The following is a 17511-nucleotide window of genomic DNA, read 5'->3' on the forward strand; positions in this document are numbered from 1 at the left end:
AATATATTTATTCAGGAAAACTTGGCTTATTAGGCATATCGGGCCTTGTATAGTAGGCCGAGAAGTGCGTTCTGGCTATTAGGTACGACATATATATATATATATATATATATATATATATATATATATATATATATATATATATATATATATATATATATATATATATATATATATATATATATATTAGTATATTTTGGTAGCAGTCTTTCCTGTAGACATATATTATTAAATATGACCGAAAAAGTAAGATTAATAATTCTAACACGAATTTTCTCAATCTTTCGTACATTACGCTTCACTGTTGGAGGTAAATCAAAAATCACTTCTCCAAAATTCATTTTTATTTCTAGTCTGACGCGACACGGGCGCGTTTCGTAAAACTTATTACATTTTCAAAGACTTCACAAATACACAACTGATTAGAACTTGCGTTTCCCTGATTTTATATCTACATTTGAGTGAGGTGGGAAGGGTGATGTGGCATTACATTTGAGTGAGGTGGGAAGGGTGATGTGGCATTACATTTGAGTGAGGTGGGAAGGGTGATGTGGCATTAACACAAGACAGAACACTAGGGGATATTAATAGGGTATTAAAAGTATCAACACAAGACAGAACAGAAACAATGGATATTGAATAGAAGTGTTTGTAGAAAGCCTATTGGTCCATATTTCTTGATGCTTCTATATTGGAGCGGAGTCTTGAGGTGGGTAGAATATAGTTGTGCAATAATTGGCTGTTGATTGCTGGTGTTGACTTCTTGATGTGTAGTGCCTCGCAAACGTCAAGCCGCCTGCTATCGCTGTATCTATCGATGATTTCTGTGTTGTTTACTAGGATTTCTCTGGCGATGGTTTGGTTATGGGAAGAGATTATATGTTCCTTAATGGAGCCCTGTTGTTTATGCATCGTTAAACGCCTAGAAAGAGATGTTGTTGTCTTGCCTATATACTGGGTTTTTTGGAGCTTACAGTCCCCAAGTGGGCATTTGAAGGCATAGACGACGTTAGTCTCTTTTAAAGCGTTCTGTTTTGTGTCTGGAGAGTTTCTCATGAGTAGGCTGGCCGTTTTTCTGGTTTTATAGTAAATCGTCAGTTGTATCCTCTGATTTTTGTCTGCAGGGATAACGTTTCTATTAACAATATCTTTCAGGACCCTTTCCTCTGTTTTATGAGCTGTGGAAAAGAAGTTCCTGTAAAATAGTCTAATAGGGGGTATAGGTGTTGTGTTAGTTGTCTCTTCGGAGGTTGCATGGCTTTTCACTTTCCTTCTTATGATGTCTTCGATGAAACCATTGGAGAAGCCGTTATTGACTAGGACCTGCCTTACCCTACAGAGTTCTTCGTCGACTTGCTTCCATTCCGAGCTGTGGCTGAGAGCACGGTCGACGTATGCGTTAACAACACTCCTCTTGTACCTGTCAGGGCAGTCGCTGTTGGCATTTAGGCACATTCCTATGTTTGTTTCCTTTGTGTAGACTGCAGTGTGGAAACCTCCGCCCTTTTCCTTGACTGTTACATCTAGAAAAGGCAGCTTCCCATCCTTTTCCGTCTCGTAAGTGAAACGCAGCACGGAACTCTGCTCAAATGCCTCCTTCAGCTCCTGCAGATGTCTGACATCAGGTACCTGTGTAAAAATGTCGTCAACATACCTGCAGTATATGGCCGGTTTCAAGTTCATGTCGACTAAGACTTTTTGCTCGATGGTACCCATGTAGAAGTTTGCAAACAGGACACCTAGGGGAGAACCCATGGCGACCCCATCTACTTGCTTATACATGTGCCCATCCGGGCTCAAGAAGGGTGCCTCTTTAGTACAAGCTTGGAGTAGTTTCCTCAGAATACTTTCTGGCATGTCAAGAGGAGTACAGGCTGGATCACGATACACTCTGTCGGCTATCATTCCGATTGTCTCGTCCACAGGTACGTTGGTAAACAGCGATTCTACGTCCAACGAGGCTCTTATCCCTGTGGCTCGTGCGCCCCGCAGTAAGTCCACAAATTCCTTTGGAGACTTCAGGCTGAAGGCGCAAGGAACATATGGAGTCAGCAGGCCGTTGAGTCGCTTCGCCAGTCTGTACGTGGGTGTGGGTATCTGGCTAATGATTGGCCGAAGTGGGTTTCCAGGCTTGTGCGTCTTGACATTTCCATATGCATATCCAGGTTTATATTCCCCAATGATCTTTGGCAGGTGGAGTCCGGATTTCTTGGCGTTCACAGTTTCGATCAGTTTGTTGACCTTTGCTTTTAATTCGGCTGTAGTGTCCTTCGTTACCCTTTGGAACTTAGTTTGGTCAGAGAGTATGATGTTCATTTTCGCCAGATATTCGTCTTTTTTAAGAATGACATATATTGGTGACTTGTCACCTCTCCTGACAACTATCTCCTTGTTCTCACGAAGGCTTTTAGCTGCCGCTTTAAGCTCGGGGGACAGTATGGTGCTTCTGTAGTTGCCTTGATTCTTTCCTCCTTCTGCAATAAGTTCTGCTTGTAAGGTATCTTTGGTAGTGACCTTCTTTTGTGTCTCGAGGTCGAATATGTCGTCCAACAGAATTTCCAACTCTACTTTCCGGGCCATTTCACTCGGTCTGGACATAACATGACAGTTTATGCCCAGATTTAGGAGAGTGACTTGGTCCTCAGTGAGGTTAATTCCTGCAAGGTTCAGGAAGCCATCTCTTGGTCGTGGAATTGCCATAGGTCCTCCATATAATGTTGTTAGTTTCTTGATAATCCTTGTTTCAGTGCTGAGGTGATGTTGGTCTGTGAGGATGTCGAGGTGTTGTTCAATGCGGGTACGGATACTATGGTCGATGTTGCTATTTCTCCACTCGTTTGTAGCATGAAGTAGTTGCGTTTTGTTGTCTTTGATTTCATTCTCTGCCTTGTATATCTGATCACGAATCAGATCCTGGCGATATTTTATCGTGAAGGCTTGATTCCTTGCTGCTGGGTCGTACACTTTAACATTAGTATATTTTGGTAGCAGTCTTTCCTGTAGACATATATTATTAAATATGACCGAAAAAGTAAGATTAATAATTCTAACACGAATTTTCTCAATCTTTCGTACATTACGCTTCACTGTTGGAGGTAAATCAAAAATCACTTCTCCAAAATTCATTTTTATTTCTAGTCTGACGTGACACGGGCGCGTTTCGTAAAACTTATTACATTTTCAAAGACTTCACAAATACACAACTGATTAGAACTTGCGTTTCCCTGATTTTATATCTACATTTGAGTGAGGTGGGAAGGGTGATGTGGCATTACATTTGAGTGAGGTGGGAAGGGTGATGTGGCATTACATTTGAGTGAGGTGGGAAGGGTGATGTGGCATTACATTTGAGTGAGGTGGGAAGGGTGATGTGGCATTAACACAAGACAGAACACTAGGGGATATTAATAGGGTATTAAAAGTATCAACACAAGACAGAACAGAAACAATGGGTATTGAATAGAAGTGTTTGTAGAAAGCCTATTGGTCCATATTTCTTGATGCTTCTATATTGGAGCGGAGTCTTGAGGTGGGTAGAATATAGTTGTGCAATAATTGGCTGTTGATTGCTGGTGTTGACTTCTTGATGTGTAGTGCCTCGCAAACGTCAAGCCGCCTGCTATCGCTGTATCTATCGATGATTTCTGTGTTGTTTACTAGGATTTCTCTGGCGATGGTTTGGTTATGGGAAGAGATTATATGTTCCTTAATGGAGCCCTGTTGTTTATGCATCATTAAACGCCTAGAAAGAGATGTTGTTGTCTTGCCTATATACTGGGTTTTTTGGAGCTTACAGTCCCCAAGTGGGCATTTGAAGGCATAGACGACGTTAGTCTCTTTTAAAGCGTTCTGTTTTGTGTCTGGAGAGTTTCTCATGAGTAGGCTGGCCGTTTTTCTGGTTTTATAGAAAGCTTGTACTAAAGAGGCACCCTTCTTGAGCCCGGATGGGCACATGTATAAGCAAGTAGATGGGGTCGCCATGGGTTCTCCCCTAGGTGTCCTGTTTGCAAACTTCTACATGGGTACCATCGAGCAAAAAGTCTTAGTCGACATGAACTTGAAACCGGCCATATACTGCAGGTATGTTGACGACATTTTTACACAGGTACCTGATGTCAGACATCTGCAGGAGCTGAAGGAGGCATTTGAGCAGAGTTCCGTGCTGCGTTTCACTTACGAGACGGAAAAGGATGGGAAGCTGCCTTTTCTAGATGTAACAGTCAAGGAAAAGGGCGGAGGTTTCCACACTGCAGTCTACACAAAGGACACAAACATAGGAATGTTCCTGAATGCCAACAGTGACTGCCCGGACAGGTACAAGAGGAGTGTTGTTAACGCTTATGTCGACCGTGCCCTCAGCCACAGCTCAGAATGGAAGCAAGTCGACGAAGAACTCTGTAGGGTAAGGCAGGTCCTAGTCAACAACGGCTTCTCCAATGGTTTCGTGGAAGACATCATAAGAAGGAAAGTGAAACGCCATGCAACCTCTGAAGAGACAACTAACACAACACCTATACCCCCTATTAGACTATTTTACAGGAACTTCTTTTCCACAGCCCATAAAACGGAGGAAAGGGTCCTGAAAGATATTGTCAGTAGAAACGTTATCCCTACAGACAAAAATCAGAAGACACAACTGGCGATTTACTATAAAACCAGAAAAACGGCCAGCCTACTCATGAGAAACTCTCCAGACACAAAGCAGAACGCCTTAAAAGAGACCAACGTCGTCTATGCCTTCAAATGCCCTCTTGGGGACTGTAAGCCTCAAAAAAACCAGTATATAGGCAAGACAACAACATCTCTTTCCAGGCGATTAACGATGCATAAGCAACAGGGCTCTTTTAAGGAACATATAATCTCTTCCCACAAACAAACCATCACCAGATAAATCTTAGCAAACAACACAGAAATCATCGATAGATACAGCGATAGCAGGCGGCTTGACGTCTGCGAGGCACTACACATCAAGAAGTCAACACCAGCAATCAACAGCCAATTAATGCACAACTATATTCTACCCACTTCAAGACTCCGCTTCAATATAGAAGCATCAAGAAATATGGACCAATAGGCTTTCTACAATTACTTCTATTCAATACCCATTGTTTCGTGTTCTGTCTTGTGTTTGAATTTAATACCCATTCAATACCCATTGTTTCGTGTTCTGTCTTGTGTTTGAATTTAATACCCATTCAATACCCATTGTTGAAAGTTTGTTTTCACCTCATCCAAATGAAGATATAAACTCGAAGATGTGTAAGCTCTATTCAGTTGCAGTTGTGTGTTAGTAATCTAAAGTCTTTGAAAATGTAATAAGTTTTACGAAACGCGCTCAAGTGTCACGACAGACTTGAAATAAAAATGAATTTTGGAGAATTGATCTTTGAATTACCATCAACAGTGAAAAGAAACGTAAGAAAGATAGAGAAAATTCGTGTTAGATTTATTAATCTTACTTTTTCGGTCATATTTAATATTATATGTCTACAGGAAAGACTGCTACTAATATATATATATATATATATATATATATATATATATATATATATATATATATATATATATATATATATATATATATGGTATATATATATATATATGGCCTACTCTGCCAAAGCACAGGGGGATGGCACTCGAGGCACAGTGAAGTTAACGACATCATCAAGCTGAAAGAGAGCCCCGTTACCTAACGCCCCGTAACTCTGATGCTCCTATTGGTCGCCCGGATGGTATCACAGTGAACCCCTGGAAGAATGGCAAGCAGTTGGTATGGGACTACACGTGCGTATCAACCCTGGCTAACACCTACATTAACCTCAGTGTTGCACAACCAGGTGGCGCTGCCACCCACAGAGAAGCAGCCAAATCCCGTAAGTATAGAGAACTGGATCACCACTACAATTTTGTCCCCATTGCTTCTGAGACGCTCGGCGCCTGGGGTAAAAGTGCTACCAGTTTTTTGAAGGAACTGGGTTCTAGGCTCATTGAAACAACAAGGGACCCGAGAGCTGCAAGCTTTCTTTTCCAGCGCCTCAGTGTGGCGATACAGAGGGGAAATGCGCACTGCATCCAGGGTTCCTGCCCGCCATCTGAGGAGCTGGAGGAACTCGACAACCTATGACAACCATCTTTGTAACCCATATGTAACTCCTTTTTTGTAACAAAGTTCAAATAAAGTAAATATATATGTGTACATACAAAAGAATGGGGGTGGTAGGAGAAGATAATATTAGTGTTCAGTGAGAAACCACAAGGTCTCCTCTGAATACTTTTTATTTTCTTCTCCGAGGCTATGGGTCCCCACATTGGCACCAGAGGTGGTACCCTCACACATATTTATATATATATATATATATATATATATATATATATATATATATATATATATATATATATATATATGGTATATATATATATATATATATATATATATATATATATATATATATATATATATATATATATATGTATATATATATATATGGTATATATATATATATATATTTATATATTTATGTAAATATATATATATTTCAAAATGAAAATGTTGACATATATTCATTCCATAAATTTTAACAGAAAGTAACATTCTAGGAACATAGATGCCCTGGATCCTTCAGAAGGAATGTTGAACATTCTTACAGAAACTGGAGTGTACAGCCTTATATATCAGGAGTTCATAAGCCAGGACCCGACAACCATTCCTGAAGGTGAGAACCCGTCCACACCTTTGTCTTTAATAAATATAAATATGTATGAAAATCCAGAGTATGGAACCTTAAGTGAATACTGCAATGCTTCTTTATTGTAAATAAATGCTAATATACATAGAGATACTTAACGCCTTACTAAAATTCATGTCACTACACTCACTTATCTAAATCCATAACTTATATAAAAGCATGTGTTCAATAATGCTATCATTATTATATAATAAACTTCCTAACTTATAACTGGTATTTAAAAAAAATAATGTTTTTCACGTTTTTATAGCAAAAATTTTAGTCTGTGTATATTGTTGTTTTACAAGTGCTGATAGTCAGTAAGCTAATTAATAACTGCTTGATTATGTTCCATTTAGTGTTGATTGTGGGAAAAACCTGCTGGGATTGATATAAGAGGAGACTACCAGGGACTTGTACTGAACTAAATTAAAAATTTACTGTCTGCAAATTAATTCAACTAAAATCTCTAGCTAGGGTTGTAAATCCTAGATCCTCTTTTCCTAATGACAAACTGTGGGCTGTAAGGGACAGGTGGGGTGAATGACTTAGTTGATAGAAGTTCCAATCCACCTGTAGACAGGGATCTCACATCAGCTTGTATTTTATACAAGGATAAGATTTAATAAATTCAGTTATCTGACTGAACACTGGCTCTGTTTAAATCAGAGATTTAAACATACATAGTGTAACCTAGTACCATAACTTAACAGCCAATATGTACTTATACTATAAACAACAAATTAAATTGTAAAAGTATAATAAATGACCTTAAATGTAGTCTTAATACTATTAAGTAAGTACTAGAAATTATATTCAATTAAATGAACTTATATGATAACTTAAAAATTAACTAAGCAAGCAATTGATAACTTTATTTATATATTCAAATATATGCAGACATATTCAATTTATATGATACAGTTAGCTTGAGTGAATCTCTTCCAACACTGTGGACACTTGTGAGGTTTTTACTTATTGAGGCTGAATTCTTTTCTGACAGAATGGACACTCATGAGGTTCAGTGCTTGGATAAGATTCACAGCTACACTACAATTTTAATAAACTTACTGATATGTGAGGCTTAGCCTCGCTTTTTAACCAACAGACAGATTTATAGGATATTAAAGTTACACAAGCATACAATCGGCCAATCATACACCAAATAACCCTCAATATACTTCTCTGCCAGTCGGGGTGCCTGTCTGACAAGTTTGCCAGACTGATTAACTCTCTCGTTGAGTTTAGGCACGATATTTTGCTACAGCGTTGCTGTATGATGATCTGGTAGCGTTGCTACGTGATTATCCTGCAGTTGCAGAAGAATGATTCGAAATAAAAGTTTATGAATGAAGGTGGAGGAAACCGTGTCACTGATCTCCACTATACACTCTATTTTATGTGAATGTTCACGGATTTTCCTTGTAGATATTGTCCAGGTACTCCCCCAGTTCTAGAGAGTATTCACTGGCGATAAAAATGTTAGATAAGGTGTCCTTGAGCTGGTAATGTTCGCTAAGGATCAGTCATTTGTTCACTCATTTGTAAACAAACGCGGAGTGCCGCGAGGCATCGTCGTGGGCGCTTCTCGCCCCCCGAGATGCTCCTCCCTCTCCCTTGAGAGGTAACTTTCAATGAATATTGATTGATTATTTTTACAGTCTAGACTTATGATTAAGATAAGATGTGATTATAATATAATTAGATATAAGATTTAAAGATTATAAGTAGTATTTGAAAGTACCACTGAATCTTATTAAGGATTCGATTTTTAATCCTACCGGATGTTGAATCAATGTTCCAATAGTTTTTTAATTAAGAAGTCCTTCTAGAAGCTTCTGGATCCTTGAGAGATCATGTACAAAGTCACGTAGGCATCAAAAGGGCCCCTGTTGCGTACGTGTTCATGGTGCCATTGTCATCCAGGATCAAGCTATATAATGAATCTTTCATGATTCTAATATGATTTTGATACGATTTAGATATGATTTTGATATGATTTAGATATGATATAGAATTATACATTTCTTAGATGATTATTAGATATGGTGGGTAAAAATTTCCCACATCTTCCAGAGGGAGAGAACTGGCACAGAGTCCAATACTTAGGACAATAGTAACCATATGTATTTATTTACTCTCCATTGGATTGATAATACAAGTGCAAATTTTGCTTGCACTTTTGTGCTGCTGTCCGTTGTGGACGATTGTGTCTGTTAGGAGTCTGTGGGTCTTGTGGAGTTAGAGTGTCTTGAGGTCTCTCAGGATCTAACTGCAGCTGGCTCACTGATTCCATGTGGATGAGTTTGTCCAATGTCTTCAGGGAAGTTGTTCCTTTAGACAGGATTTTGACTATTCTCAAAATCCCCTGACTATCTGGATGGACTGAGACAACTTTACCTAATGGCCAGTCAGCCCTAGGGCCATCACTGTCTACCAAGACAATATCGCCAGGTTGGAGATTAGATATATTATGTGGGACATTGGCCCCATAGTGATGTTCTCGTAGAGATGTAAGATATTCTTTTGTCCAAACATCATTCCATTTTTGGATTATGCTAGACAGATGCTTATACCCCTGAACCAACTCGCTCTGACCCACATATGAGGGATCTCTGATCTCATCATCCACTAGAGATGGTACTGGAGTCAGAAGTCTTCCATACATTAGGTGGGCAGGACTTAATGGCTCATGTTGAGTAGGATCCTCAGACAAGTAAGTCAACGGCCGGTTATTCACCCTTGATTCTATTTCCGTGATTACTGTCTGGAGTTCTTGAAGATTGATTTTCTGACGGTGTAGAGATTTTCTCAAGGATCTTTTTACAGTTCCTATTAACCGTTCATAAAATCCTCCGTGCAATGGGGCTCTTGGAGGGATAAATTTCCATCTGCAATGATGCTGTTCCAGTGTGGAAGTAACTGCAGGATGGGAACAGATTTCCCGTAGACATGCTTCTCCAGCTACCAAGTTTGCTCCATTATCTGAAATCATCAGCTTAGGGCATGATCGGCGTGCTGCGAATCTGCGGAAAGCTTGAATAAATGATTGAGCAGTCATATCGGGTTTTACTTCTAGATGTACTGCCCTGGTGGTAGCACAGGTGAACAGACAGATGTATGCCTTGATAGGTTGCTTATCTGCAGTCCCTGTTAGATATATTGCTCCTGTATAATCTACTCCTGTCGTTTCGAAAGGTTGTAGATGGACCACTCGTTCCTTTGGTAGGGGTGGTGGCCCTGGATAAGAGCAAGTTCTTGCATCGTACCTTCGGCATATCATGCAATTCTTCAAGATTGATTTGACTGACTGTCTTCCCTGAGGAATCCAGTACTGCTGTCTGGTTTGTGTGAGTGTGTCTAACACTCCTCCATGTTTGATGATTTGTTGATGTGTATGCAACACAATCAACCTTGTGATCCAATGATTTTTTGGTAAAAGCCATGGATGCACGGTATCTAGATTGATATCTGCGTGTTTAAGTCTCCCTCCACAACGCAGAATGTTGTGATTTTCTTGGTCTATCCACAGACCGAGATTGTGTTTTAACTTATGCGGAAGATTTTCATAGTTATTCCCATAAGTTTCTCTCTGGGCTTGTCTTACCCAATAGATAAGTGCATCAGGAAACGTGTATTTTATACCTTTTTTCCTGAGATAATGAAACACGTTCTGTGTTACATTGATTAATTTGATGAGCGAGGAGTAACGAGTACAATCCAAGACTGATATTTGAGCTCGCTGCCTGGTGGTAGTTATGGTTTGTGTCGTAATGACGTGTGGCTTTTGTTCAGGCCAACTACCATTCACTAACCATCGAGGCCCATGAAACCAAATATCTGCCTTTGCAAACTGTTTAAATGTCATACCTCTTGATAAGAGATCAGCTGGATTATCCTTTGTTGGTACATGCAACAATTGAAAGCCTGCGGAAATTTCTTTAATTTCCGAGACGCGATTTTTTACATATGGAGTTGGACAGTTGTCGTTTCGTACCCATTGTAAGACAGCTTCATTGTCAGACCATATGATGACATCCTTGATGTTCATGGTAGACAAGACTTGTTTGATATGCACAGCTAAGCGTGTACCAGTTAGCAGTGCTGTTAGTTCCATCTGAGGCAAAGTCCTCTTTTTTAATGGAGCGACTCTGGCCTTAGAGGTGATAAGATATGATTGATTAGAAGTCACTAAGTAAGCACAAGCTCCAAAAGCTTTGGCTGACGAGTCTGCGAATACATGTAGTGATACTTCTTCATTTTCCTCGACTATGTGTCTCGGAAAGATTATCTTTTCAACTAAAGTTTGTTCTTGAGCCACTTCCATCCAAGCTTTTTGTAACTGGATTGGTAGTGGATCATCCCAACCAACCTTAGCTTTCCATGCTTGTTGCACCAATAAATGCCACTTGATAGTCAAAGGATTTAGTAGACCAAGTGGGTCGAATACTTTGCTAACTTGTGAAAGCAAATCCCTTTTTGTAGTGATGTTGTAATTTACTGGCACAGATTTGATCGATATTGTGTCCGAGATTAAATCCCAATCCATACCTAACACCTTTTGTGATTCTGGTACGTGATATTCAGGGTAATCTCTTGCTATTTGATTATTCAATGTTGCATTATTAGAGGCCCAAGATTGTAGTGGCATGTTTGCACCTTGTAGCTCCTTGTTAGCCTCTTGATATAATTGTAACAGTTCAGTAGTACTGTTAACTGTCCCTTGAAAATTATCTACATATAGATTTTGACTGATTTCAGTCTTACAGGGACTTGATGATTTCTTCAGATGAGTATCTAGAGTTGCTTGCAACAGAAATGGACTACTTGTCGCGCCATAAAGAACTGATGAGAATCTGAAAGTCACTACAGGACTATTGACATCTTCTGGGTTCTCTACCCATAGAAACTTAGTGAAGTCTCTTATCTTCTTCCTGTAAGCCAACTCTTAGAAAGGCCTTACTTATATCTGCTGAATACGCATATTTGTTAAGTCTAAACTTCAACAGTATGTCATACAATTTCTGAGTTAGACTTGGACCTGTTTGCAAACAATCATTTAGACTGGTTCCTTGGGGTCCAGATTTAGAGCTACAATTAAAAACTATCCGTAAAGGAGTTGTTTTTGATTCTCTCATTACAGCCATGCGAGGTAAAAAATGGCCTGTTTGCGTATTGTCATGTTTCACGACTTCGATGAATTTATTCTTTAATTGTTGAGCAATAATCTCATGATAGAGTTTTAAATGCTCAGGCCTTTTTCTTAGCTTTGCTAGTTGCGATTTAAATTGACTATAAGTCATGTGATAATTGGTAGGTAAGGTTTTATGGTTTATTTTCCATGGTAGCCTTACCCAGTACTGTCCATCATGGTACTGTACAGTTTCTAAGTATTGATTGTATGCACAGACATCATCAGGACTTGGTTGTTCAGGAATTATTCCTATGGCATCAAGTTCCCACAATTGATGTACAGATTCTAATCCATCATCAATCATGTGGGGGATTTTAAGTGGTGACTGTTCTTTGCCTAGTCATGCCACTATTACAGTTTCTGTATGATGTGATTTTTCAGGAGTTGAAGGTTCAAGATCTAGTATAGGTCCTGTCATCAATATGCCTCCTGCTGATTTGAGTATATTCATACCCATAGATTCTTCTGATCCCAGAATGAATCGATGATAGTAGTCAGCTCCAATCAGGATTCCGATATCCCCTATGTAGTCAGACTCAAGCAGAGGATCTGCTAATTGGATTCCTTTTTCTTTTAGGAATTTAATTGTGGCTGTCAGACCAGTCACTTCCATTTCAGTAGGAATTTTATCAACTACTATGGCTTCTACTGTCCTTTGGGATGTACCTAGACAGACATTGAGTTTTACTACTGGAAAGGTTCTACGACCAGAATTAGTAAAAAACCCTGATATGGAGGTAGATACTTGCTTTGAAGATTTAAGTTGTAAATCTTCTGCCATCTTTTTACTGATAAAGGTTTTCTGTGACCCTTGATCAAAAAAGCCTCTAGTTGGAATACAAATTCCTTGATTGCATAGTTCTAGCTGTGCAGTAGGCAATATGGCTGTTGTAACAATTTCTGTATCCAAGTCGTTGACATTGCTCATTACTGTACAAAATTGTACGGCTGTAGTGGTATTATCATCTTTGGGCTTTGCCTGAGATGCAGGTTGATTATTGGAAGTCTGTGATCTGGATTGAGTGTTAATATCACCACAGAGTGCTGTGTGATGTACACTTTTATGACAATATTGGCAGTTTTGCAATTGAGTGATACACTCACTTGTATCGTGCTTCCGTAGACAACGGATGCACCTGTTCAGAGATTTCAGTCGATCGATTCGACTGGCACGGCCTTCATAAACTGTGCATTGATAAATGGTATGTGCTTCTTGACAGAATAAACATTTTGGGGCACTTGTAGCTCCTTTTGTCTTATCTGTCTTAGGAGCTTGGTTTCCTACAGTTCTGTTAACTGTGGGGGATATAGCATAAGAGCCAACATTATTCTGTTTCCACTTTGCAGAAGAGGAGTTTTGTTGCCTTGATTTTTGACTGCCATTCTGGACATTTTTATTTTTGTCCGTGGATTCACCTTTGGGGATTTTTTCTTGAGATCTAAGTTTTCCTCGGCTTCGTAATCTTTGTACGTAAGCTCGAAGTCCATCAATGATTTGGCTTTGTGATAAGATGTTGGTGTTATAATGAGTGCATAGGCTGTCTATGACCTCATTTGGAAGTTTCCTTTGAATGATTAACTTTATAAGCCACTCTGCATCGCCTACAGGTACTTTTGTACTGAGGGCTTTGATGATTGATTCTATAGACAATCGAAATGATTGTAGTGACTCATAACTTTTATTTGGAGAGGGTAAATCCAATAATTTGTATGAGAGACGTGCAATTGCAGTCTCCTTATCACTGTAGTTATCTTGTAACAACTGTAAGGCATGGTCGTAATCATCATCTGTTAATGACAAATTAGCAATGACCTGCCTTGCCTCTCCCCGTAACTGGCCTTGCAAATATTGAAACTTTGTCGCCTTTTTGAGAGAGGTCTTGGAGTTTATTATAGAATCAAAGTGTCTCCAGAAGGTATCCCAATCGTCTTCATCCTTGCCCTCAAAATATGGTAATTGTACCTTTGGGAGCTCTGCGGCTATATGTGTGATAGTTGCATTGCTCTGTTGAGTGGATGAGCTCACATTGGATTGGGTTCCTGCTTGAGATATTTGTTTGATTAAAGGATCAAGTTGATCTTGGATTTTATCTTCATACATTGTCATTTCAACGACAATTTCCTGAAGTTCCCTTCGGGTTAAATCTGCATTAGCCATTTCTGTTAGATAAATCTCTGCATGGCGCTTGATTTGTTCATACTTATCCACAGCTGCTTTTACTCTGGTATTCAGTTATTAAATCAGGAGATGGTTGTCTAGCCAACTTTTGACATTTGTCAATCAGTTGAGTTAGGTGATCTTGCAGACCATTAAGTGTCCTCCTATTTCCTGTTTCAGCTGCTGGTGGAATACTGTTAGCCATTTTGACCTTTTCCGAGTTTCGGAGATTCCGAGATTTTTCTCTTTTTTCTGATAAATATGTATGATGTTAATGTATTTTGATAAATGAGCTTTCCTGTCTACTTAGGTAATGATTCCAAAGATCGTCCTTCATTTCCTCCCTGGAATCTGGTTGTAGCAGGTGTTCATTATCAAAAGTACTGTAATAATTTGATTTGTGACCCGAATGCACGAATGCACCAAGTTGGTAAATCCTGTAATAATTTTTTAAAAATAGTAAAGGCACTATTTTTGCAAAGTTATTACAAAATCTGTTACCATAATAATTGTTTGATAAAATACAGTAGAATGCCTACTGGTTTTACCTGGAATAGGGTATGATATAGTTGATTATAGATAGATTGTAATGATGCTCTTACAGTGATGATAACACTTTTTTAAAGAATATTATGTAATGAGCAGCTCTGAAAATCAGTAGATTAGAGATAATGCTAGATAATACACTTAAATATATATGTAATGTTACCACAATGAGGTAGGTAATGGTATTTTATGATTAAGATGCAGTTGTGCCTTTGACACTGATATACTTAATTACTGTGGTTTCTTAACTCAAAACAATATTAGTATGCTATGAATACTATGAATGCTTACTAGTTAATGGATATGGTGGCTTAAGCCACTGCAAACTATTTGTTTACTTAGATATATAGCTATGATAAATATTGGCTGATAGCTAGGTTAGGCTAGAATATGTAAGAATTATTCCAATGCAAAATCAAGAAGTTTCTTATGTATTTGGCATTGAAATATTCGGTAAAAGAATGATCATAAATATCTAGGTACAAAGGACCATTATTATCTAGGTTCGAAGGACCATTAATGTGGGAAAAACCTGCTGGGATTGATATAAGAGGAGACTACCAGGGACTTGTACTGAACTAAATTAAAAATTTACTGTCTGCAAATTAATTCAACTAAAATCTCTAGCTAGGGTTGTAAATCCTAGATCCTCTTTTCCTAATGACAAACTGTGGGCTGTAAGGGACAGGTGGGGTGAATGACTTAGTTGATAGAAGTTCCAATCCACCTGTAGACAGGGATCTCACATCAGCTTGTATTTTATACAAGGATAAGATTTAATAAATTCAGTTATCTGACTGAACACTGGCTCTGTTTAAATCAGAGATTTAAACATACATAGTCTAACCTAGTACCATAACTTAACAGCCAATATGTACTTATACTATAAACAACAAATTAAATTGTAAAAGTATAATAAATGACCTTAAATGTAGTCTTAATACTATTAAGTAAGTACTAGAAATTATATTCAATTAAATGAACTTATATGATAACTTAAAAATTAACTAAGCAAGCAATTGATAACTTTATTTATATATTCAAATATATGCAGACATATTCAATTTATATGATACAGTTAGCTTGAGTGAATCTCTTCCAACACTGTGGACACTTGTGAGGTTTTTACTTATTGAGGCTGAATTCTTTTCTGACAGAATGGACACTCATGAGGTTCAGTGCTTGGATAAGATTCACAGCTACACTACAATTTTAATAAACTTACTGATATGTGAGGCTTAGCCTCGCTTTTTAACCAACAGACAGATTTATAGGATATTAAAGTTACACAAGCATACAATTGGCCAATCATACACCAAATAACCCTCAATATACTTCTCTGCCAGTCGGGGTGCCTGTCTGACAAGTTTGCCAGACTGATTAACTCTCTCGTTGAGTTTAGGCACGATATTTTGCTACAGCGTTGCTGTATGATGATCTGGTAGCGTTGCTACGTGATTATCCTGCAGTTGCAGAAGAATGATTCGAGATAAAAGTTTATGAATGAAGGTGGAGGAAACCGTGTCACTGATCTCCACTATACACTCTATTTTATGTGAATGTTCACGGATTTTCCTTGTAGATATTGTCCAGGTACTCCCCCAGTTCTAGAGAGTATTCACTGGCGATAAAAATGTTAGATAAGGTGTCCTTGAGCTGGTAATGTTCGCTAAGGATCAGTCACTTGTTCACTCATTTGTAAACAAACGCGGAGTGCCGCGAGGCATCGTCGTGGGCGCTTCTCGCCCCCCGAGATGCTCCTCCCTCTCCCTTGAGAGGTAACTTTCAATGAATATTGATTGATTATTTTTACAGTCTAGACTTATGATTAAGATAAGATGTGATTATAATATAATTAGATATAAGATTTAAAGATTATAAGTAGTATTTGAAAGTACCACTGAATCTTATTAAGGATTCGATTTTTAATCCTACCGGATGTTGAATCAATGTTCCAATAGTTTTTTAATTAAGAAGTCCTTCTAGAAGCTTCTGGATCCTTGAGAGATCATGTACAAAGTCACGTAGGCATCAAAAGGGCCCCTGTTGCGTACGTGTTCATGGTGCCATTGTCATCCAGGATCAAGCTATATAATGAATCTTTCATGATTCTAATATGATTTTGATACGATTTAGATATGATTTTGATATGATTTAGATATGATATAGAATTATACATTTCTTAGATGATTATTAAATATGGTGGGTAAAAATTTCCCACATTGATGTCACGTTTTCTAAAGGAAGGAAATTGTACTTTCTTTGAACAAAAAGATGGCAGTCAACAGTGATCTGATGTTATGTCATGTGTTTAATCCAATGGAGGCAGGTGTCATTATGGCGAGCTGTGATTGGTCAGATTGAGGCGAAGAATGCTAGGGGAGAGAGGACGTAATGAGGGCAGCCAGGGAGAGAGGACCTGAGGATGGCAGCAGGTGTAGGAGGACCTCATGCTGGCAGCAGGTGTGGGAGGACCTCATGTAGGCAGCAGGTGTGGGAGAACCTCATGCTGGCAGCAGGTGTGGGAGAACCTCATGCAGGCAGCTGAGGAGAGAGTCCAGCAAACACTTTTAGGTTGTCACAACGTACCAGGAAAGTTTTTGAAAGCAGAGGCAACGTTTGTTTTCACGTATTAGCTACGTTATTGTGTGGAGTTATTACGTTGTTTTGTCTTTGCTCGGAGTCTGGATAGACTATAGAGCTTTCCATCAGATCTTGTACGGAGATAGATGCCTTTTGTGGTTGTTCCAAAGGCATGCTTGACGAGGATCGCGAAGAAGATGCCGAACAGGGTTGGAGCAAGAACACACCCCTGTGTTAAACAGGGGTGTGTTCGAAATAAAAAAAAAAAGCACTGCCAGTATTGGATCTATTTGTATAAGTGAAGG

At 38.8% G+C, this 17511-nt stretch overlaps 1 protein-coding gene across 3 annotated transcripts in view; it reads left to right on the forward strand.

Annotated features, from left to right (window-relative positions):
- Nucleotides 1–17511, forward strand: part of LOC123750526 (methyltransferase-like protein 27) — a 251848-nt gene that overhangs the window by 165696 nt on the left and 68641 nt on the right. For all 3 annotated transcript variants that reach the window (XM_069312532.1, XM_069312530.1, XM_069312533.1), the window contains one exon: nucleotides 6598–6713. In XM_069312532.1, the coding sequence (XP_069168633.1) occupies nucleotides 6598–6713 (116 nt within the window). The remainder of the gene's footprint in view (nucleotides 1–6597; nucleotides 6714–17511) is intronic.

The sequence above is a fragment of the Procambarus clarkii genome, chromosome 72 (assembly GCF_040958095.1).
Source record: "Procambarus clarkii isolate CNS0578487 chromosome 72, FALCON_Pclarkii_2.0, whole genome shotgun sequence".
Lineage (NCBI taxonomy): Eukaryota > Metazoa > Arthropoda > Malacostraca > Decapoda > Cambaridae > Procambarus > Procambarus clarkii.